Source organism: Ptychodera flava, chromosome 3 (genome assembly GCF_041260155.1).
Source record: "Ptychodera flava strain L36383 chromosome 3, AS_Pfla_20210202, whole genome shotgun sequence".
NCBI lineage: Eukaryota > Metazoa > Hemichordata > Enteropneusta > Ptychoderidae > Ptychodera > Ptychodera flava.
The window spans coordinates 42665071-42689458 of record NC_091930.1 but is presented as its reverse complement, the minus strand read 5'-3'; the positions used below and the strand labels follow the sequence as shown (position 1 = coordinate 42689458).

Genomic DNA, 24388 nt, shown 5'->3' with positions numbered 1-24388 from the left:
AGACATATAGCTGCCACACCATCAACAAATATGCTTCTCTTACCCACTGCAACTTCATTTAGTTCCTATCCTATTAATACGTTACAATTCGGTCACCAGGCAGCCTAGAAGCCGAAGGCACGAATGGAAATCACGACATTGCAAAACCTGTCTCGACATGTTGTTGTGAAATTTACCAACGTTGAAGACAAGATTTTATGTAGTAACGTGATCGACGATGGCTAAGGAGTACTAGAAAATGAGCCTTTCAGATATTACAATGTAGTTTAATAAAAAACGCTATCCAAGGTGCTCATACTGTTTGTACTTTAGTTTTGTATAAGATTGTTGCTGTGTTGATCCAGTTATTACTCGGCATTAGATACCGTCCTACATATTAGTAGAACCCACTGGCGGCAGTCTCAGTTCGATCGAGCTACCTTTCAGCAACATTAACGGCAAACTTATGACTCTACTACATGTCATACTGGTCAGTGAGGGCAGGGTCACTCGTTTACTCGATGTGACTTGCAATTCAGTAATTGTTTAATACATTTATCTGACCGAAGTCACACTTGAAACCGATGTGAATTACTGCTGATAATCAGGGAACTGTTATACCCACAATAGGGTCTACAAACCAAAGAAGAAACGCGTAAATCCCCTTGTAACAGGTATGTACACGAAACACGAAACAAGATATCGTGACATAATTTCTAGAGTATTTCTTGAATAGAACCTATGATTGACCAAGTTCTGATGTTTGTTTTTCCACAAAGAAAATCGGTAGAAGTGTGCACTGAGATCGTAACACAGGGCAAACTGCTGATAAACGGATTGTAGGTTGAGGCGCACGCTTCTTACGCACATTTTTACGCCAAAAATATAACTGCATACATTTGTTAAGAGTTTCTGATACTAAACGTAGTAAAAACGAACATCGATATCTGAATTAACATCTGAATGCGACTTATGTCGAAAGTGTAATTGTTCTGATTGTCAAGGGAGGTAGTCTGTATACAAAGGGTATACGCAGCCATGAAGATATTCAAATTGATGAGATGGCACATATGCACATGACAAGATGCGAGGAAAGCTGAACGACCGATCAGTATGAGCAGACAACCCCCACTGCAGAGAAAATTCTAAAAACACTGTGAATTTCACTGGAAATTCAAAGGTCAAGGTTATGTTCTTTGAACTCATCAGCGGACGCTTTATCATAACATAAACTTAAGATACCACTGTAACCATAAGGGCGAATCACATTTACTTTCATCTTGAAAACAGTTATTTCATTGTCGTGTTCTCACTAATTTTTAGATATAAAGAACAGAATACTTGCCAAATTGTTACACCTACAGGTAAACCACTGACCAACATGATAATGGCCTTTATTTAAAGAGCTTGTGGCAATGAATCATCAGGAGACGTCTTTAACCCATTGGCATTGACAATAAACCTGAATGGACATGTAGTTGTCTGTGACTATGGACTTGTTGACCAGCCTGGCAGTGTGAAGAGAGTAAGGGTATACACTGCACAGATTCTAACATCTGTCACAGTTCATGGCTTACCTCAAAGTTTCAGACCAAAAGACATAAAAATGGCAGACAATGGTGACTATTACACAGTAAATGACGCCAACAAATGCATTGTATTTGCCGTAATAGCAATGGGTAAACTGAAACACCCCACTTGTGTATTTGTTGATAAAAACAAAAATGTTCTCATAGCAGACAACCTTGCAGACTGTGTACTCAAATGTAATGGAGATGGGAACATTATCTTAAATCAACAAAGTACTCAGACCTGGTCTCTAACCATAAAAAGTAAATATCAACTGATAGTGTCATGTCAGGGGGGGAAATTGTATCTTCGTTTTGGACAATAATCTTAAAATATTGAATAAACTTGGAAATGATCACTTCATGCAACAATTTGGACTTAGAGTTGACAATTTAGACAATATTTATGATAGGAATATAGTGAAATTTGATAGATTGAGTGGATATCACGAACTTTTAACTGAAGATGTAGACCCTTGCTGCATTACCGTATTTACAGAAGGTAGAATAGTTTATTCAGATCACACTGATGTCACTGTCAAGGTCATTTACAAGTAAGAAATCTGAGAAGGCAGTGAATACAAATATTGCAGCAAATGCAACTGTACAATCTACAGATCAGCAACAAAACTTACACAATTTCCCTCATCTTTCTCTTGAAATTTCACTTTTTGCCAGACATGTTTGAGTTAGAACTGAAATGACTCAAAGTTGAACTGAAGCTCTTAGATGAAATTTTAAATTATTGAGTAATATTTTCTGTAAAATGTGAAGAAATTGTAATCCATTTGTTTTAATGTCATTATTTGATCTTAACAACGCCGATAATTTCAGTTTTCTCAGAAGCTGTTATTATTTCTTCAGGTCACGGGTGACAGTTGTGGTTAGAATTTCTCATCCCGCTGTACGGAACCCAATGCTGTGAAAATTAAAGTCACTGCTTAAAATTTTGCATTATTTTCAGAGTAAAGATTTTTGAAACTATTAAGAAATGGTATTGTAGTTTCTTTTGGAGCTGTTTTTTTACCTGAAAAGATCCAATAATTTCCATTTTCTGTGACATATTTGAAATTCCCTGCCTATGTTGGCGCTAGAATTTCTCTCGTCTTGATGTAAGGAAATTCAATATGATAGAATTAAAACCATTGCTCGAAATTTTGTATTTGTTTTCAGAGTCAACTTTTTTGTAAAATGTGATCAAATTGTAACCTGAGTCGTTTTGATGCAATTGTTTTGACACAGAGAATACAAATAATTTCTTTTTTTTTCGGGGGGGTGTTCATATTTTCCTGGCCATGTTAGGGTTAGAATTTTACGTCTTGGTGTAGCTAAGTTTATAAAGAGGAAATCAAAGTAACCGGTTGAAATTTTTGTATTATTTCACAGCATTGCAATGCAGTTGTGTTCAGTGTAAACATTCATCAAAGCATCACTGTGAAATCTTCTCATATTTGTTTCTATTTCAAGAAAGAAACTCATCGATCTATCCTGAACAATGTGTACCTTGTGCTATTCATCCTAGTCAAAAAATACTCCTTCCGATTCCTTGTAACATTGTAAAATTAAAAATTCCAGGAGAAAATCCACAGACGACCTCAGCTGGCAACCTTTCAGCTGTGTTATGTTTTGACTGCAGGCGAACGCTTTACTCATTAGATTGCTTCTACCGAAAAGAAAAAATAGTCCAAGACAAAATGTCACGGTTCAAATCTAAGCAAATTTTGTGAAAGTCTTGATTTACTAACACAGATTCGGAAAATCTTCTTTTTCATGACGTTTGTAAATAATTGAATTCTTGAAGACTTGCGGTTTTTTTTGAGATGTACAACCAACCAGCTCACATCACTGTAAAATTTTACGCACGTAAATTGATAGGTGGCGCTATTCCAATTTCTGCCTACAGGCTGGTAAGGTTGGAGAAATATCGGTTGCAGGGCAAGAGTACACGTAAAATGTTAGTATTTGTAATGAACCGTGTTTCTTAGAGTTTGACATTTTATCGCGATTCATTACATACTGTGACTATAGCGTACAGTAAGACATTTTATTGGATTGTAGACTTTGGGGTTTCATTTCAACTTCAAGTTTGAATTTTACGCAAAAACCGTGTTGCACAGCCATAGCTGGCTGTTTATGTTCATTGGTGAAGAGATATTATGCATGCAGATTTATAATTAAAATCAAAATCAAATGTAACTGCTCCATATTTCAAGAACAGTATTTTATTTCAAAATATAGTAATTTTTACCTTCATGTATTTTGTGGGCTATACTCTGAAGACAGTCTTCTTCTGTGTTTTCCTCCTTCGAGTTACTACTATTATTGATGTGATGAGCTCTTAGAGATGTTATCGAACTTAGCATTCTATTTTCCTGTTGTATTTTATACGCAAGGTTTTTTCACCAATATATTTTTGTGGCTTGTTTTGTATCTAGACAAACGCAATTTTCTATTAACAGCATTGCTCATGACTTCAGAATGCGCTAAGGTATTGTCAAAGTACTGAAAGCACAACAAATAGCATGATTTCATTATATCAGATATTTCGGAGCTATATCTTCTTGATGACGATGTCATATTGTAACGTACCTGACTAATACTTATTTTTGGTAAATTTGAAAGAACAGAACGTGTCCACTTTCACATTTACAACCATTTTCAGTATTAGACAGCGATGTCGGTAATATTTTCATCAGACCCGTGTTCTATAAAACAAGCATTTCTTCTCGAATTCTGTATTGACAGTTCAAACACGAGACTGCAATAAAACTGCTCACACTGATTAGTTTCAGCTGTAGCCAGCTGGTAAAGTCGACAACATTGTATGTCCCATGCAGACAGTTTGTCTGGGGAAGTTGAAATAAACAAGATTTGTACATGGACCAGTGCATGGTAATGTTACATTGTATCTTAATCTTGAACACAGGGTGCCAATCGTAAACTCTCATTTACAAGCCCAGCCTAGGACAGAGCTAGTTTTGCCTTTGTACAAACAGACTTTTTGTCTGTATCAAGTAGCCTTGTTCAACACCAAAGTGGCCACGGCTACAGCTGAAACTAATTGGTGTAAGTAGTTTTATTGCAGTTCACTGCAGTAGCTTCTCTGTCTTATTCTGAAAATGGTTGTATTAAGTCAGCCGTCAATACGCAAAGAAACCGTCTATTTTATGTCAGTATCGATTGTTATCAGCTTTTTCTTCCTTTTAAGAGTTCTACGTTCACGGTTGATACGTTATTTTGGAATTTTAACGAATTCGTTTCTCAGTAAGGGTAATTTCTTCACCAAACTCAGATTCAATAGACATTAGAATATCTGGAATGCGTGATCTGTTTCGCATTTTTAACCATTCAAATAGGACGTTGCTCTTTAACAGCATATTTCACGAGACTGTGGAATGGAGGTTACTGCTTAAAGTGCAGATTTCGACAACTGTCTGTTTTATATGTATTATTATCGAAGTATGCTTAATAACTCCGGGTGATGCACTCACTTATTAAAGTTTATTGTTGTATTATCAGCAAGTACTTCGTAAAGATCACTTAATCATAATAATAAATTTGAAAAAAAATCAATTCGTGACGACAATTATCTTGTGACTTTGTGTTCGTTATTATAATATATCTGTCCTTGTGCCTTGTCTGGTCTATATACGTATATATTGCCATTGTTTCATCACATTCATCCTACACAAAAGATAGCATTGATTTATTACTCCGACGCGTTTTTACTTTCTGACAAGGAAAGCCGTGAGATTCAGATTGCTTTAATGACATAGGAAGAGCTGTTCAAAGCCTACTAATAACTCAAAAAGGCGTGTTTGGTGACACATGATTTTCTACATGTCATACACAATTTAGAAAAAAAAATTCGTTATTAGTGAAGGCATTATCATACTTAGCCGCGAGTTTCCATGATAATGTCAACAATAATCGTGATCACTTTATTGTTATAAAGACAAATGACGAACGTGTTTTAACCGCTGAGGGTGCACTTTGCTCGACTTGTAAAGTTTAACAAAGCGTCTGCCTCTGTAATCCTTCAAAATTCTAACCTTCGATCTGATTAATTCACTGTTGCTTTGACAAATTACTTCTTGGACGTATAATAAGTTTATGTAAGCTCGGTTGTTCTATGTGAACTGCCCATAGCTATGTTTTAAGCAGTTTCAATTACGATGACTATGAAAAATAATACTTTATGTGATTAAAATTTGAGTTCAAATAGTCAGGGTCAACGTTTAAATGATATGCGGTATTGGCAATGGAGGTACGCCATGTTTTATAAAAGAGTATAGCAGCTCCTTGATCGCCTGTATAACGGAACTTGACAGAACTGAATCTTGCCAGGTTATGTTCAAGAAGGGGTTTGTGTATAACTGAATCCAAAACCTACACGCTGGCGTACTTTGCAAGTAGTCAAGAAGAATAGCTTAAATTTGATCCAAAAAAGGGATATACATAAGTTTTGTTTTTGAAGCAATATGTTCAGAGGTTTTGGCTAGAATGTTTTCCGGGTGACTCTATAGAGTAGCTTAATAAAGGCAATGTTATAAAAATCAAAATTAAAAATCTTTAAAACTAACGGGCAAGAAAAAATATTTCCTATCAACAAATTTGCAGAAACAAGCATCCGTAAAGACTGTCGTCTTGTTATTCAAGTCGTATCACCTGTATGTTGATAGTATGGTTACCGATAGACTGAAAGATCCTTCGCTCGTGGATGCCTTCTAAGCTTCCCTCCTCTTAAGAGGTGGAGCGTAAAGAGTGCCCTCGAGCGACGGATCTTTCAGTTTATGTTACCGAGAGCCACTAATAAGCCAGAACGCGGCGGCAAACAAACACAGCAGGTTGCATAGCTAGGTAAGTAAGCAAGGTAATTCATACAAAAGAGAGGATTGACAAACTGATCCATTCATGATTTTTATTGAAATGTATAAACACGACAATCGACCTGAGAGGGCTAGTCTAGAGGAATAGTCAAAATACAACATTTACGTCAGATTACTCAAATGAAAATGATTTGACAAATACAAAAACAGCAATTGTTACAAAGGTGTTGTGATAAGGCCACTCACTGTTCGTTCTATAGAGGTGTCTTTAGTGATTCTTGCTTACAAGTCGAACTGATGATTATCAATGTCCATTAAAGTTCCATAGGCTGTATCTATTGACTATTTTTAAGAACTTTTTTATTGTGGTTTCCCTACACTTTCTGCACTGAATCCTTAAACTGCAATTTAATGCCAAGTATTTAGCATATCAACACAACCTATATGATTATAATTTCCATTGTTATTATTGACAATTGTATTCAAGTCCGGACTAATATTCATCTGTAAACAATAAACAATGATTACTATACACATAAAGTTGTGTTGACAAAAAGAATACTTGATATTTCAGCATGACAAACAGATTAGGGTCAGACACTGTAGTTGATATATAGAAGCAGAGTACTGAAAAACTTGCCACAAGTTACAGCTAATTTCCCTTTAATAATAAGTGTCTATGAACATAATAATCAACCCATTGGTATTCTCAACTTTATACGATGTTATTATACATGACATGTTAACACCATTTCTATTCAAGTAAGGAATTCATAAAAAAAGATACATAACAATTACATGGCAAAAATGTTAACGTCTTGAAGGCCTTGAATTGTAGATGAAAAACACATGTAACTTATTTTTCTGTGCAGCAATTGTAAAAATATGTATTATACATGTCTTTAAGAAAACACAGTCTTGATACATATAACGTGACTCGCATCCTACGATTAAGATAGAATAATATTTATACAAACATTTCAGTATTGGCTGTAAGCAGTGCAAAACGTCACCGTTAGAGATTGGAATGCTACTGTTTCTCGAGAATGAAAAGTATGTCTGTTTTCATAATACAAACTACGTAAAACTAAAATATGCAAAACTTTAAGTCAGCAAATCTAACCATCTTAAATGTAAGTCAAGTCTTTCTCTGTGTACCTTACATGTCCCATATGACAAGAGACCAATAAATTGAAAATAACTGTAGTTAATAAATTGACAAATCTGTATCGATAAAAAGCAGTGTATGATTCGAAAGTAAGTACACTAATTTATTTAGACTACTTAGTTTCATGGTCAGGTGTGCATTTTTAGGTTATTTGGTACATAAGAAGGTTAAAGCGCTAGTTAGGCTTCATAAACCTCATGATTTGTTGTATGTTTTGATAAACTCTTAGTGTGAAGTATTTAACAAGGGATATCATTAGAAATATTAGTTATACAAATAAGAATCTCTCTGTACTACATACATCCTTACATTTTCAATTGCCAGGATGTAGACCACTGAATATAATTTTTTGCTGACCACTTACCTAACAATACAATACCATAATCTCAATATAATAGGCATTTACTCTCAAAACTTTGTACAATTTTAGACTTAACTACTTTACGTCATTGTTAAATGGCAGGGAGATAAAATCCCTTTTCACTAAAACTTTTTCTATTGAATAAATTGACAATTAATTGTTGCTGACCATGAATGCCAATTTTCAACGTTCTACGTGAGAAAAAAATACAGAAGAACCACGTAAAATAGTTTTGAATATTGCATACTTTCGAACTCCTTAATACCATTTTAAAAAACTAAGTAACATTGTCAAAGACATGTAATTCTTTACAGAAAAAAATGCACAGATCGGTTGATACTCATAATAATGTACATAAGTGAGGTGAACTACAAAACTATTTAATTTTCGAGAATTCACTGAATTTGATATTGCTGTACTCATAACTATACACTCCCCCCATCTGCGATTGCTTTCGCAAAGGTAGCTTTTCCCGGGTCTTCACTTTCTCAAAATTTCACTTGATACTGAAAATAATTTGTCTAGAGTACACCTGCCGTTAAATGCAGTACATGTAATTTTAAATGGTTATTTTAGATCAGTTGTGTTTTGAATAAGCAAACCGCAAAATAGTTGAACTGGTGTGAGAAGCTTTGTGGTGTCGAGTCTTTTATACAACCTCACCAGTTTCAATTTGCGCCCTCAATGTACGGGAAGCGAGATAACGTAGCCTTAAGCGCTAATGAATACAAACTTGACAAAAAGTATAGCAATATCAAGTACAAATTTAAGGGACAGTTATCCCTGCTCTCAAAGGCAGTTTAAAGGTGAGGTAGCGGTGACCCGTTTGCACACACTTCGGTGGAATTTGCAGAGTTTACTTGGAAAACAAAAAGATCTGATTGTCAGACACAAAGAAACTGCGGTCCACTGTGATCGCAATCCTGTCACCGCTTTCATTTACAGCGATGTGATTAGGCGACTTGATTTCTCCTTCAAACAGGTTACAGGTAAACTCGCCATTTTCTCTCAATTTCACAATTCTGTGATTCCTCCAGTCACAGATATAAATGTTGCCATTTGAATCTAGATCTATGCCACGGGGCAACCGTACCTCGCCATCGTGGCTACCTTCGGTGCAATATGAATCCAGAAAATTCATATCTGAATCCAATACTTGAATTATGTTGCTGTGTTCGTCTGACACTAGGAGACGATTGCTACTTGTGCTTACTATAGAATACGGGTACTTAGCAATGGTACCTACCCTATCATGACCTTTCAGCCTTGCTTTTGCAACAAACGTGCCACCTAGAGTGTATTTCAGAATAGAGTATTCTTGGCAGTCAGTCACCCAAACAAATCCAGCCATGATTGTAATGCCGTAGACTTTTACTGTTAGATTGATTACTTGAATTATCTCACAATTTGGTAACATACGATTATTTGATTGTTGCCAATGTCAGTGATATAGTACTTGTCGTCATCAGATATAGCTACGTCCCATGGCTGGAAGTGGTTTGGAAACTGCGAATCAAACCGAATCTCAGCTTCATACTGATTGTCTTCGTCCAGGATCTGAACACGATGGTTTTGTCTGTCACACACTACAAGTCGAGTTCGATGCCACCTTAGACCACGAGGACAGTTGAAGTTTCCAGGCGTTCTTGTCGAACTCCAAGTACCCAATATCCTAACTGACCATGTTGAACTCGTGGCTGGAGATACACAGGTTACATTTAATTAACAAAGTGCACAGTGACTAACTTTAACCACACTCGATATATCTAAAAATAGTACTGATATCACTGTGATGACCTTACAGTTGAAATGTCAGTATTGGTCATGATGCAATTGAGCAAACGCATGAAATAATCAGCCAGCGTCATTGCATCGATGTCGTTAATTTGAGTTAGATCGACCTTAAATTTTGGATGATTCTAACAAGTCGAAACACTTAGTGATAGTTCTAGTCAGAAATGCCAGAAAGAAACTGGTTGCATAATGGCGTAATAAATGCTATATTTAAGGTACTTTTTACTAAAACACCAAAACCACTAAAAACTAAATTCTTGGATGCAAACGGCTGTTTCATTCAATATTCATGACATCAGCTGCATAATATTGCATTTGCATATGCAATGGTAAAAGAAATCGTAAACTTCGCAAAAAGGCCCACATTAAGTATTTAATATCTTCACTGTACAAATAAACAACGCGTTATTATAGTTAAATTTCAACTGTGCCGAAAAACATTGCCTGCATTAAAGAATGCATTATCGGATTAATTTGCTTGCAAGCACTCCTTGCGAGTATTGCTTTCTCTGTTTGTTTGTTTGTTTGTTTGTTTGTTTGTTTGTTTAATATAGAACACATTCAATAGGCTTTGTATTATCACTGTCTTGTGACAGTACCCTGCTGCACAGAAAAGTATGCGGTTCTTATAAAAGCACTTGTCAATTTCCGAACTGATAATTCAAATAAATCTGGAGTTCCTGTGATTCACGGACAATGAAGTAAATTAAAGGTACAAACATTGAATTCAAAAACAACACAGTAAACGTTTTATTTGATAAAAGTGATTGTGCAGGGGCTGATCACTGTGAATTTACTGCATTCTGGACAAATAGAAACGATGCGGAAGGAAGTAGACCACATACACTTTGAGAATGTGTCATTAGTGATTAGTCAAGGATATTTAAAAAAATACCGAGCAAGGGATTGTAAGCGACCACCTGTGCGAGAGAATCCCTCAAATATGATCAAAAATATCAAGTAATAAACAAATAAGTATTACCTGTATGACTTTCCCTATAATCGTCAGAAACAGGACGGGATGATGATATACGTGATGCACCGATTACGGCCTCATCTTTTCTGGTTACTGAAGCTTGTCTTGCAGATTCGTTGCCCTTTTTATCCTTGCCTGGTACCCTTCTGAAGTATGGTAATGCTGCTCTGCGTTTGCCTGCGAGAGATAAACAACATATATATATATATATATATATATATATATATATATATATATATATATATATATATATATATATATATATATATATATATATATATATATATATATATATATATATATATATATATATATATACAACGCAGACCAGCTACGCTTGGAAACCTACTGCGCCAGAATAACATCAAACACTCAACGTCGGAAACAATTTCATGGGGCTGCAAACCATGCAATACTGCAAGATGTGCCTGTTGTCAATTAATTTAAAGCACCAGACACTTCAAATCCACAACAACAGGAAGAGTTTTCACGATAAAACATGCAGTGAATTGGAAATCTCACAACGTAATCTACGCTCTTACTTGCAAAACTTGTGGTATTCAATACACATACAACCATTTCATAAACGCCTCAATGGACATCGCTCAAATATTAAAACAAACAAATCAGACAGATCTCCCTACGTTGTTCCTCACTGTAGAATGCCTGGCCATACTTTGAACGACAATGCTCTTATTGCCACAGTACTTTGTCACATACCAAGCACTAATGTTCAAATGACAAAAGAATTAGAGAGTCTCTGGATCTACACAGTAGTAACAATTCATCCAAAGGGACTCAATGACAATGGACCCACAGCAATTTCAGATTAAGCACTTTTCTGTCTTCCGCATATAATTCTCACCCCTCTGTTGTAATGTTGTCGTCTTTTGTGTGTATGTACAGTTCTCGTCCCTTCGTTGTAATGTTCTCGCCCTTCGCGTACGAGTGTGTACGAGTATGTATCCATTCAGTGGTACCAGCAGTTTCGTTTGTATTCGTGTTGTTGTATAGCTTGATGAAGGTACGCTAGTCGCACCGAAACGTCGCTATTTTATTTCTACTCGGGATTGGAAGCAAGACGGACTTTGAACAACCTAGTTCTATAAGTCACCAGATTGTGTGTGTGTGTGTGTGTGTGTGTGTGTGTGTGTGTGTGTGTGTGTGTGTGTGTGTGTGTGTGTAATATATATATATATATATATATATATATATATATATATATATATATATATATATATATATATATATATATATTATATATATATAATCTAGAGGTTTACAGAATGTAAATAAACAGCAAAAGTGCACCTTTTTGTGAGGCTGTGAGCATTTTTCTCTTGATGGTGTAATATGTAGTTGGAGATGGTGTTGAATATCTATTTGATGTACAACCGTTGTCAAGATCTTCACCCACTGATTGCTCTATGGCTTTCCAATCGTCTTTCCGATTCCTTGACTGTTCATTGGATGGATGCAATGGTGATACAAGCTGTTGGGCTGAGAGAATGATTAAAGTGCTTTATTGTAACGATAATAAAAAAGTGTTATCAAAACTATAGCATATGAAAAAGACATGTCTCCCACTTTTACGAATTTAACACTAAATATGAGATCAAATATTTAGAAATACAAATAGCGAGTCAAAGTTTGATAACAATTATTGCACGCACGCAGAGAGTAATTATGCTGTAGAACAGACCATTAACTGAAAACTAGTATATTCCGATGATTAAAAGCCTGAAAGGAATTAACTGATTTCCGTTAGACAAACAACATTTGTAAGATATTTTTGGGTATAAGTTTGTATTCGCTTAATTTTTGTAATCATCGTTTACATAAGGATCATATAGTAATTTGAATAATTTCGAAAAGAATCGGTTTTACCTTCTGTACAAACGCCGTATTTTCCCAGTCTTAATTTACGCCAAATATTATCAACATAATGAACTTTAAAATGTATCTTTATATTTTATCTCTCCTGTTTGTATTATGGTCAAACTAGCTGAGGAATTGGAACATCGCAGAAATTTATCTAAAGAGAAATACACAAAAAAATTGTACAGTATTTGATTCCGAAAGTTTCGACCGGTAACAACGCAGCGTTTGTACTTGGGAAAGTCAATTGATTGTCACATGTTCGTTATGTAAACAGCGAGTAATCAAGCACTCAGCAATATTTGAGTTATAAGCACAGACACTGAGGAGAAATGATTTGTTAGGCCTGGAATCTTAAAAGCACATACACATGCACAGTAAGTATCCTGTTATCGTACACCACTTTTGTAATGCAATCAAAACAATCACTCGTTATCAAACTTTTAATTTGGAAGCAATGTAAAGGTTTTAGCACTCACTTGGCCGACTTTCGTTTTCATTGACACCAGTGTCCCCCGCGTTTGACAACCTTCTCCCACGCACTTGCATCATTTCTCCAGATACCGTATTATTTGTTCCACCTGTTGTCGCTGTCGAAACCCTTAACTGCCCTATTTGATTTCGTTGTACAGAAATCTCATTATCTTGCCCTAATGGAATACCCTCTTGGAGTGTTTTTCCTCCTTGAACTATCTGCAGTTGCTCTTCGATAACATTCTTCTTTTCCTGCTTTAATGTCTGGGGCTGAATTTCACTTTGCTTAGTTTCTGACTTCGGTCTATTGTTATCCTTGTCATCTGGTTCTAAATGTTGCTCCTGAGATGTGTCAGTATATCGTTTATCCCGATTAAGCTCTGACTCTAATTTTTCATTTTGTTTTTCGTATTCCTTCAATTTATTATTCATTTTAATGAGCTGTTCACTGTAACTTTCCTTTTCAGTAAGCAACTGCCTATACTGATCTTCAATCAAATACCTTTCTCGGATAGCGTCATCTCGCTCTCGCTGTAATATTGATATTTCCATTGACGATAGTCGTTGATTTGTTTGTAACTGTTCCTCTGGCTCTGTAAAGATCGAGTTATAAATATAAAAGTTAGTCACAGGATATTATATGTCATGGAGAAACTCTATGGTTGAAGTGAAATCTGGACTAAGTACATGATCATTTTCAAAACGATCTTCACGATTATCTTGTCGCTTATTTTCTTTGAAATGCTCAAACGTATCAAAGATACTACGAGCCTCACATCCTGACAATTGACTTTCCAGCAATAGATCTGATAGGGAAATTCTATTATCTCTCAGAAAACGGTTGATCTGAAAATTTAGAGTAAGGGAAACAAACCACAAGTAGTACTGCTGACAGATCCACTGATGATGAAATCAAAATGCTGCCAGAGAAACCACATCGTGATTATTCACAATTAATTTGAATTATTAATAAAGCTTTAAACTTTCACTTATGAGCGTATGATTAATAGGTCATCCTACATTACTACTGCTTTGGTTTCGTCATATTGCCACGAGTGAGGATGCGGGCTGCATCACAATAGTCAGTGATGAGTTTGATGCGGCAGGCATACTCACGGATGCTCTCATTGTTCATCTATCCACAATGAGAATCATTAGAATATCTACGAGATCCTGTCCTACCCGTTAAATCTGCTTGTATTTGGAGTTGATCCGATGTCATGCTTGTTGTAGCCTCCTGATAGCGAGATACACAAAGCTGGTAAAACAAAATCAGAAATTATCGAGTCAATATTGAGTGATTAAATTATATGTCATTTTCAACTTTCATTCTTGATACAATTTAACTTTCGTAATGCCATTCATCATTCCGGGACGTTTCAAACACTATGTAAGATAATTACTTACTGGAAGGGTCTGCACCACAATGGGTGCTTCAAGCAGGTCAGTGTCAACATCATCGTCATCCGAACTAGTACTTTCTTCGGTGACGTCAGAGCCACCATCCCCTTGTGTGAAATAATATAGAATATTATTTAAGATATCAAGGTATTTAAGGACCAGCACATGCGCATGCAGGGATTATCACTCTGTATTAACGATACCATTGATGTAATAGTTTACGGAAAATGACTCTAACAAGTAGTTTAAGATTTCATTATTGTGGGATTTAAAAATATAAATTAATATGTATATTTTTTAAAATTCTTATAACATCTTAATGGTAGCATTTTCTCACATTATTCCTGCACATCGTTCTATCAATAATGCGCCTACAGTCTCAAAATTACAATTACAAAGTTTACTAAAATACATTTCAGTATGATAAAAATCAACAAAGTATTGGAGTTGGAATGTTGAATACGGCACTTCACTCAAGCATTTTCAATGATGAGCAATTATAAAGGTGTACAGTTCTAGTGATGATATAAGCGACGTCACGTATACTTGTAGTAGCATTATTTCTAAATGTTATAGGTTAAGGTACAATTGCGTTAATTAGAATCTTACAATAAGAACACTTATTCAAAGGATGACATGTTTTATAAATCCTATTCGTAATACATTTCTAGATATCGATTTTAAAACAACCAAAAAAAAATCAAGTAACACTGTCCGAGTAACTTTTAAAAGTAAATGATGTGAAACTTTTTGTTACGACGTTGTATTGCTCCTTTCAAGTAAATGTAGAAATATGCAGTTTTTAAATACTATATTAACTTGGAATCGTCGTAACTAAATAGACTTATGAGAGGCTATTCATTGTAAAACAATATAAACACTTCAAAAGTCTCACTCTCATGGAGGAAATTAAAACAAAAACTATAGCTCTTCACCGGATTTTCTAAATATTGCATTTATTTGTAATTAGGAACTTACTTTCAATGAAGAAATCTGCAATCTTGTGAAAATCGTCTTCATCATAGACTGGAACAAGTTGCAGGTCTATATTTGCCTTCTTAGCAGTTAACCTCATCTCCTTAGTTACCAGGAACTGTTCCAATGGTTTGGTAAATTTTCCAGTCAGGCAGCTTCCTCGGAACTTACTTAGATTCTGAAGAAAGCGGAATTTCAAGAACAAAGCCAAACACCCTTCCCCGATTTCCTTTAATACTGCATGATTATTGTTACAATGCTTCGAGAGAAACTCGAAAAACTGCTTACTGTCCTCTCGCTTTAATATGATTGATACCCTTTCTCTGTAGCCTATCTTGATTTGTTCAAGGATATTTTGTATTTTCGTCTTTTGTTCTTCTAACGTCTGCCTTTCATCTTCGGACTTTGTTCCTTGTCCTTGCAGTGTTTCATCAATACTCTGCTGTGTTTGCCCTTCCAGTCTTTTTATTTCTTTGTTGAAATCGTCTTCGTTGAGTTTAATCTTTACTATGATTTCTATCGTGTAAATCAGAGGACACTGAATTAGGCTCTTAAACTTATTCGGAGAAATTAAAACAGATGTTTGACGAAATATTTGGTATATAATGCACTAATGATGCTGAAAAAGACATTGTCTGAACCTTATTCATGTATTTGTTTTCTTTTATGACGCCGTTGATTTCGGGAATGCATATTATTAATTGGCCCATGCATTTGTAATCTGTGGTAAACTGGACGTAAGAGCCCTATTACTTACTCACGAATGTTTTGTTAATGATCGGTTCATTAACTTTAATTTCCACGGACAGCATGTCGTGTTTCCCTACCTTAAGGAAAATAGAGGACAGTTCAGAAATCGATCATCTAAATATGATTTGTCTTTTCAGCACCTGCAGCAGCCTCAAAATGCCCCATTGGTTTGTCAAGTATTTTCTACGAAGCGTTTATTGGCTGAAGAGGTAGTTAATGTTGTGGGTTCGAATCCGATTGAAAACTAGCCGTAATTCATAACACAATTCTATTTATGTCTGACCTGATGATAGCCTCAGTAAAATATGAAGAGGTCGAGAGTGTTCGACCTAACATTTCACTTAATTTATGGTAAAGATGGCTAGTCCCTAGTGGCCCTCCATGATGTTATTCAGATATCCAGGCCAGTCATCTTTTCACAATGGCCACGTATTCTACTGCACATATTATGGTGATATTGTCCATTGGTAATTGATATGGAAGGACATTGCGACCCAGGGGTACAGTTCAGCATCTTTCAATATGAAATTGCATTTTGTATTTTTTATCTAAGCCAGCGTCAATCGCTGAAAATAAAAAAAAATCATATTGTCTTACCGTCACTTCCTATTTTTCCTCCTATGTATCGGAGACTCCGTTGTACCATCACTCAATCGTGGGTAATGGTCTGCACTCTCACTTTCGCCGGTATCTTCCCTTTTAGAATTTTGAGAACATTCTTCATCCAGTGACTCTTGTTCACGAGGAACTGGTGCTTGACTTTTTGATCGCGTTTCTTCACCTGTCGCAGTGTAATTTCTCCTCTGAGGGGACAAAGTGTCACTATCATTATCGTTACTGTCTATATCTTTAGCAAGCATTGCAGCAAAACGCTTGTAACTTTTAGATATGTCTTCGCTTTCCTTAAATGCTCTCTTCTGTTCACCTGCTATGTCAAATGATGTCTCTATTTTCTTAAGTGTATATTCAATCATCTGTGGATATTCTTCAGTACTTCTTACAACACAGTGCTTTTCATAATGTGGAAGATACTTTTTGATAAAACTAGCAAGGTGTGAATATTCTGCAATAAGCAGAGGCACTCCAAGAGCCAGCGCTTCCAAGCCATCAAAACTGTATTCCCTATAGAATGGAATCGGAAGGCAGACGTGACTTTGACACTGCTTAGTGGCGAGGTTTTTCATTGTCAGGTCTCCAAACGACCGAAATGAAACAGGCTCGCCGGACAGCTTGGCGTCCAGTAGCGTATATATTGCTTCTTGAAAATCCTTGTTAACCCCATGAATATCCCAGTTGGCGAGGCAACTGTAACTTCCATGGTTTAATCTGGCCGTTGATCTGATTGCTGACGCAAGGCCTTCTAAACCTTGCACTAAATTATCATCATCAAACGTACCATACGTCAATATAACTTGATTGTTTGTTGCATTCTTCGCTAACTTTACTTTAGTCCTAAAGAATGACTTTGAAGGCACTGGTAGTATTTCTTCATGAGGAGTACCTTGTAGATCCTTCTTGCCGATACTAACTCTATACTGGTTTTGGAAAAACCCATAATGCTTTGGTCCCATGGAGAAGATAAGATCTGCTTCTGTGGCCATTTTCAGCATTCTTTGCTCAAACTCTCCCACATTCTCCCGATGTACTAACGCACAGTCATTTTCAGGACTCGCGTGATTAATCAGAATTAACTGTGCAGAAGGAAAAGCCCCATCTCTGATATCTGCGGCTGCATCACCCGTCTTCGGTGCATAACCAATGATGTATTGAATTTCATTTAGATTTTGAAATTCAGGGTAATAACTTTCGAAGTGATGAAGCCACGTAACTCGGGCAGGATCATCTTGGGGAATTATTCTTTTCTCCTTTTACCGATAAGTAATGTTACTCCTAGTTTTTCTGCATCCTGCTTATGACTCTCACTGATCTCATCGGACAGCACCGTAGAATAAAGTCGAGAGATTTGCCTTTTTCTTGCCAAGAGTTTTCAGTAAATACCTGTGAAAGGCTGGCAATCCATATTTATTTTTGTCCCAAGTATCGAATATGAATACAGCACCTGGCACCATGCTCTTCTCCTGCTCAGTGGCATCCTTCTGAACTGTATAAGGGGATTAATAATTATATTATGTGAAGTCACATAGGGATCTTGGCAAACCAAGCAATAAAATTACCTCCATACAATAGCCTTGTTCAATGAAATTACCTCCATACAACATTCTTGTTAAATGGTTTAAAAGAACTGTCAGTTGGATTCAAGATGAAAAGAGAGGTGCACCTTGTATATATCATGCAGTTCATAGATAGGTGACAGCTAAAATCATCGCAATTAATGTTTTTCGCTTTTGAGAGATGAGATAGAGCACAGGGAGTGTAAGCTTTAGACGTGGTTCAAGTTTGTGATTTGTGAATGTTTGAGTGGGGTGCACGCGATGATTTGTGTAAAATTATGTTTTCCTGAGAAACGCGTGAGTGAGTGAACGCTAATACTGGGGAGTTTATCCCTGAATCCGACAGAAACTAACTCACTACTGCGCAGACTCATAGGTAACGCGAGCAATCGCAAGGTAAACCTTGCCTGGGCTGTCCAATTCCAATTGGGTATAATTTGTAAGAAATAAGAGAGACACAAGAGAAACTATTACAAATAATTTTTTTTAATTCATCGACTTGAACCAAGTCTATCTAAGCATGTAATGCGTAATTACCGTCCGTAGGCAGACCTTATTTTCTGTAGATATTCTTAGAGTGGTGGAAAGTCGTAAGTGAATTATTGACTTGTGAACATGTTTTCCCGTTACTAGTCATAACTGAAATTGCCGAATCTTAGCCTCGTGGTCTTTGTTTAAGTTGCTATATCCAAATTTGCATATATGCCGCAAATTTACTGCACAATGATACAACTGCCATTCAGGTTCATACTCATTTTGAATGCCTACCTCGACTGGTCTGTTTGTCTTTTTGAGGGCATCACTACAAAAACTTAAATTTACTTTTCCCATGGCAAATACCTTGTCGAAGATTAATTTCAAAAAATAACCAGTAGGAATTGACTCTTTCTCGTAACGTACATCAAATTTCTGATTCACATGCTCGTACATTTAGTCACTCCATTTGTGGTCCACATAATGTACAATCGTTACTATAGCAAGGTACATGACAGCATGCAAAGCAAGAGGATGTGAAGAGGCATACACTTCATCTGATTAGGTTTAGCCTCTATGATAGATATGTGAAAGAATGTCGTAATGGACAAATGCGGACCTCCTAGGTGTTGACATTGGACGATGACTCTTCTTAAGCAGAAGGAAAGTGCGTTTCGTTAAACAGAGAGCACACGTCTATGTCATTGTCATGAGATATCCATTCCTGTTCATTGCACAGTCTATGGAGCCGGAGAACGTGTGGGCACACAATAAAGTGATGGCTGTCAGACCTATTGCACGGATTAGTCTTCCAGTGTACATCTGACAAAGAATGCTGAACACGGGGTATTATGTGATATATCTAATAGTTAAACTCAGTGAAATTCAGTGAACAGTGAAATTCTAAAAATCAAATTTCTTACACTGAACACACATGAACTTGTAACCGTCCTATTGTAACAAGAAGAATTGTGACAATTATCTAAATATTCCAAAGTGTACTTTCAAAGTAACTTAACTATGTGTTTAATATCAATTGTACCAGAGTGACCTTGTCTTTTGAGAGATCTACATTGCCAAAAATATGGAAATCAAAAATAACAGTCAAAAACCATCAAACATTGCAAAGAAATTATGCATGCAGAGCCAAAGGTCTGCCCTAAAAATCCAACCTTATTGTGTAGTCTTGATCAGATGTGATATTATACCGTGCTATAAGTTATGAGGTCTGTTTTACGGAGGAGTACCACATATATTCAGACTAAATGTATTGATTATCTAACTACAAATCGGGATGACTATAAATATTTCATTGTATTTGAATATGCAAGATGTCATATCCAAACAAAAGAGGAATATACACACTACATGAGCTGGTATGAATCTTGTTTAGTTACATATGGATGTCATACCGGGTGACTACAGCAGCTAAAATACTACTACAGTGTACTCCGGTATTCATTTTGGGTGAGAATTGCCTGCACATTAATCACTCATTGCTATTTTCATAATAAGGTCATTTCTCAAATTAACTCAAGACAACATGATGATTCTATGCACATTCTTTGATCCTCCTATAATAGTGACAGCGTTGAGTGTTTGGATGAATTTCACTTTCTTTGCCACTGCACAGTCTCCCTAATACAAACCGAACAGCCAAGGTGTCCACGCAAGTCTCTTGATTCTCTTTATTTATTATTTCTTTATTTCAGACCTTATTACACGTCCAAATATATTTCGCACCTTAGTACACAGCCATATATATATTACAGAATAGGAAAAAAATAAATATACTGATCATGTTTGAAAAATACTATAATTGCTATTGGATTTACATTCCATTAATATTGACTTTGAGTAAGAAAATGGTCTTTATCCACCGGAATATTGTCTCAAAAACATACTGGCAGAGATTTAAAAAAATCTCTTTTGCGTTCAACATCAGCGTTATCACTGAAGATATCCTTCATAATATAATCCATGTGCTTTTTCATTTCACCAAACTAAAATCGAGATAACTGAAGGAATGCATTCCATCTCACATCTTTAGGATATCACGCACACACTTCGTTTTTTTCTGCATCGAAAATAATGTCATGAATATCACCGTTTTTGCTGTAAATAATAACTAGTTTTCGAGTGCCCGACACAGGCGGGCTTATCAAACAAATATCATGTGCATACATAAGATGGTTGATACAAATACGACAATTTTACAACCAACGCTGACAATTTGCATTTTACTATTACCAATATCGAGCTCAATGCCCGAAATTCTGCTATCATGATAAGAACGAACATTGACAGCATGGCTAACTAAATGTGCCATAAAATCGTAAGACCAGCGTAGGGTTTGCCTATCAACAATCTCTCACCTGTATCAACTGCAGATTCACTAAAAGAATATCAAAATCTGGATGGATCTTAGAAAGAAAAGATATATTATCGTTTGTCAACCAGTTTTCTTGCAGCAAACAAATGTCATGATTTTCACAGAGTTCGCGAACTGCATTCAATTCGTTCTTGACATAACGATAATTGTACAATACGATGCGCAGATTCATGTTATTTTCATGTCTGGTAGAACTTGCGAATTAGAACTCTTTTCGGCCAGACATAATGATAAAGCATTGTCCTAAATTTTAGCACATCCATGGAAATTCGAAAGGAAGCGCAGGATCTGTATTTCGTTGTTTCTCACAATCCACACCATTGACATATATTACGTCAGATATAGATCCAATTTTGTCATCCGATTCAGTGCCAGAATTGAGTGTATTGACAAACAGTGGTTGTCTTTGTGACACCACAGGCAGGAGACCAGAGTGTTTCTTGCTACGCCCTGTCATTGCACGAACCGTAGACTTCCGAACAGATGTCCTTCGGCTTTCGACTAATGACGATGCAGCGACAAGGGTACCACCCAGTCTTGAAATTCGAGATGCATTACCCGGCTTTCCGTTGACAACTGCATCTGCACAACTAGACCAGTTACGTCTACGTCGACTGTGCAGAACTGTTGTATAACCATTATCGTTCCCATTACCCCCATAGCGCATTTACACTGGCCTTCAACTTCATTGCACCTTGTCATTGGATGTCAGCAGTATGCATGCCTTAATTGTTGTCTCTAACAGCTACATTAGAATCCGGTGTTTCATAAGCAACAGGTGTGTCGTCACCAGGCTTTTTTCACTTGGACCACTTCTATGCAATATCTCTTTTGCAGTAGTGAATTGATCGTCTAAAGCTTGATGTGTGACTACTTGATGAATAAAGTTGCCCTGACAAAGATCACAGATTTTGATATGTTCTTTATTTGTCGGATGACATCAGCAGTACGCAAATAAAGGCTAGACATATTATTTTAATCTTCTTCGAGACCATCAAAGTCAACTTGCATTCGATTTATGTTATTCAGCAAAGTTAATGCATCAACATAGTGTAATCTACCAGAAAAAACTTGGGCAGATCTTGTGCAATAAAAGTCTGAATATTCTAAGGATCAATTTCGAATAATAAAGTTACAATGTCCTGCACTTTAGATTACGATTAATATCAATATATATTGCTTTATATTGACCTTGTCGTCTCTTGATGTACGGCAAAGTAAATTCTCTACACATATCAAATAAAGTCACCTTAGCTTGTTCAATGCCATGGTCACCCTTTGTATTTACACATAGTTTCACGATGACATTGAATGCCAAGACATCCATTTTGTTTGAGAAAAAACACCAAAAGTTCATAAATTACGATATTAACAGCAGACTGCATCTTTTCTTGCGAGTTGAGATCTAAGCTGGAACTTCGCAATCGCTGTTGACTTACATTAACCCTACCAGAATTACCAGAAGGTGGAGGGTTAGTTGACGTATCTATGTCGTCATTGTTCGACGACACTGAGGACTCGATGCGGTCACGGCCATGGTCGTGTGCAGGAAACCTCTTTTCCTGGCATTTGATACACACTAGCGGAGCTATCAAGATAGCGTGTTCATTCTGTGAACGCAGGCGCAATTTCTTCATTTTCTTTCTTTTCTCCTTTCTATCCAGCGGTGATCTAGCTTCGGTCTTCGACAAAGATCCTGCACAACTGCAATCCTTGCTTGATAAATGAGGAATTTTTTATGGCCGAGTTGATGTGCCGAAGTCTATCTGTCTTTCTGGTATCTTGATGTGTGTGCTAATCATTTGTGAATAAGCGTGTTCATGTCCGTGCCGTATACAAAAGTCTCTGCAAACTCTAGCAAACTCATTTTTTATATTTTTTTAACGCTGTGCTCTATCTTTTGGGATCCTATGAATGATTGCGCCCTCTATACAGGGAAAATCGCAATCTTGTCAATATAGCAATACAAAAATAGATATCAAAGTAACCATGGTTACAATAACAAGCTATATTCTGTGCATGTTTGACTATTGGCATGAATGTAATTTTCAATATTGTGATTAGGAATGCATTTGTGTACTAAAAATGATTTTTAAAATTCACCGAAACTGTGTCATTTCACTATACATTGTTTTCTGTGGCACAAACTTAGAGCATATTGTTTCCCTTACTGCGGTTGTATGTCTGACGTAAATTAAAGAGGTAAATTTATAAGATAATATACGTGTTTTTGTGTGCGACGACTATGATACCGAAATTGTATTAAAAGATATGAAAGTGCTATACACATGAATCTTCCGGACACACTATGAAAAAATTCCATTAAAAACTATCAATATATCTTTCCTTGGCCTATTGTTAACCCTTTGGTACACCATAATAGTTAGCTGTTGCTGTCCATTCCCGCACTTTTACCGTTAACATTATAGTGTTCACGTGTTATGTTTGTACTCATGTCTTGAAAACAGAACTTTACATTGGGTCATCTGAGAAATCTGATTCAGGAAAGCACTGATTTCTCCCAATTTAGTGTGATTTATCGATATAGGGTCCCCCCTCATGCAAATCCGGAATGCCCCCTTAAACCAACAGCACCCCATCCCATTTTTTTCTTCCTTCCCCTTACATTAATTGTGCTAGTTCCCTAACGAATCCCTGTGATTTTAGCTTCATGTAATCTTGTATGCATTTTCACACAGGTCTAGTGGTCAGTGAGAAACGAGTTCCTGGATAAAAAATTGGTGGAAAAGAGATTTTGGATGATGCTGGTCAGTTACTCGTCTGATTAGTAGTGCCATTGTGACAGGGAATCAAGTTGGACTGTGTGCAGCAAAATTCCAACGAATCATAAAATATATTCCAAACTTACAATCCTCTGCAGCTAGTGATTACGTTCATAAACAAATGAATTATGAAATAGTGCTAATAAAGGTAGCTCCGATTTCTTTTGAATTGACTTTATTTCACCAGAAAAATCTTCTGTAAACTTGTTGTGGTCAGGGTCACCAAAATAGTTCAAAACTGCACCAGTCATGTTCATACGTTCTTCGCAATGTACGTATACAATAGCAAAGAATAAAGATGCAGAACATTGTGAAGTATATGGGATTGAATGCTTTCATACTTAACCCTATCAAAAACATGAACATAAATTTGCATAAGTACTGTCACAGGGAAAACACAAATAAGTACTCCAAA

The 24388-nt window shown here is 36.3% G+C and overlaps 1 protein-coding gene across 1 annotated transcript; it reads right to left on the bottom strand.

The window, feature by feature from the left end:
- Positions 1-6454: 6454 nt before the first annotated feature.
- On the bottom strand, positions 6455-16049 carry LOC139130075 (myosin-M heavy chain-like). Its single transcript, XM_070695796.1, has 7 exons — positions 15407-16049; positions 14435-14535; positions 14210-14264; positions 13033-13620; positions 11987-12175; positions 10682-10852; positions 6455-9602 (listed from the first exon to the last, which is right to left on the bottom strand). The coding sequence occupies exons 1-7, from the start codon at positions 15501-15503 to the stop codon at positions 9301-9303; spliced, it is 1503 nt and encodes a 500-aa protein (XP_070551897.1). The 5' UTR covers positions 15504-16049; the 3' UTR covers positions 6455-9300.
- Positions 16050-24388: the final 8339 nt, after the last annotated feature.

What these genes read in the sequence shown, in the direction of transcription:
- LOC139130075 (XM_070695796.1), bottom strand. Translation starts at nt 15,503, where the DNA reads ATGAGGTTAACTGCTAAGAAGGCAAATATAGACCTGCAACTTGTTCCA. An exon ending in GCTCACAGCCTCACAAAAAG is followed by an intron (nt 10,853 to 11,986) that starts GTGCACTTTTGC and finishes TATCTCTCGCAG; the next exon opens with GCAAACGCAGAGCAGCATTA. An exon ending in TTATAGGGAAAGTCATACAG is followed by an intron (nt 9,603 to 10,681) that starts GTAATACTTATT and finishes GTGTATCTCCAG; the next exon opens with CCACGAGTTCAACATGGTCA.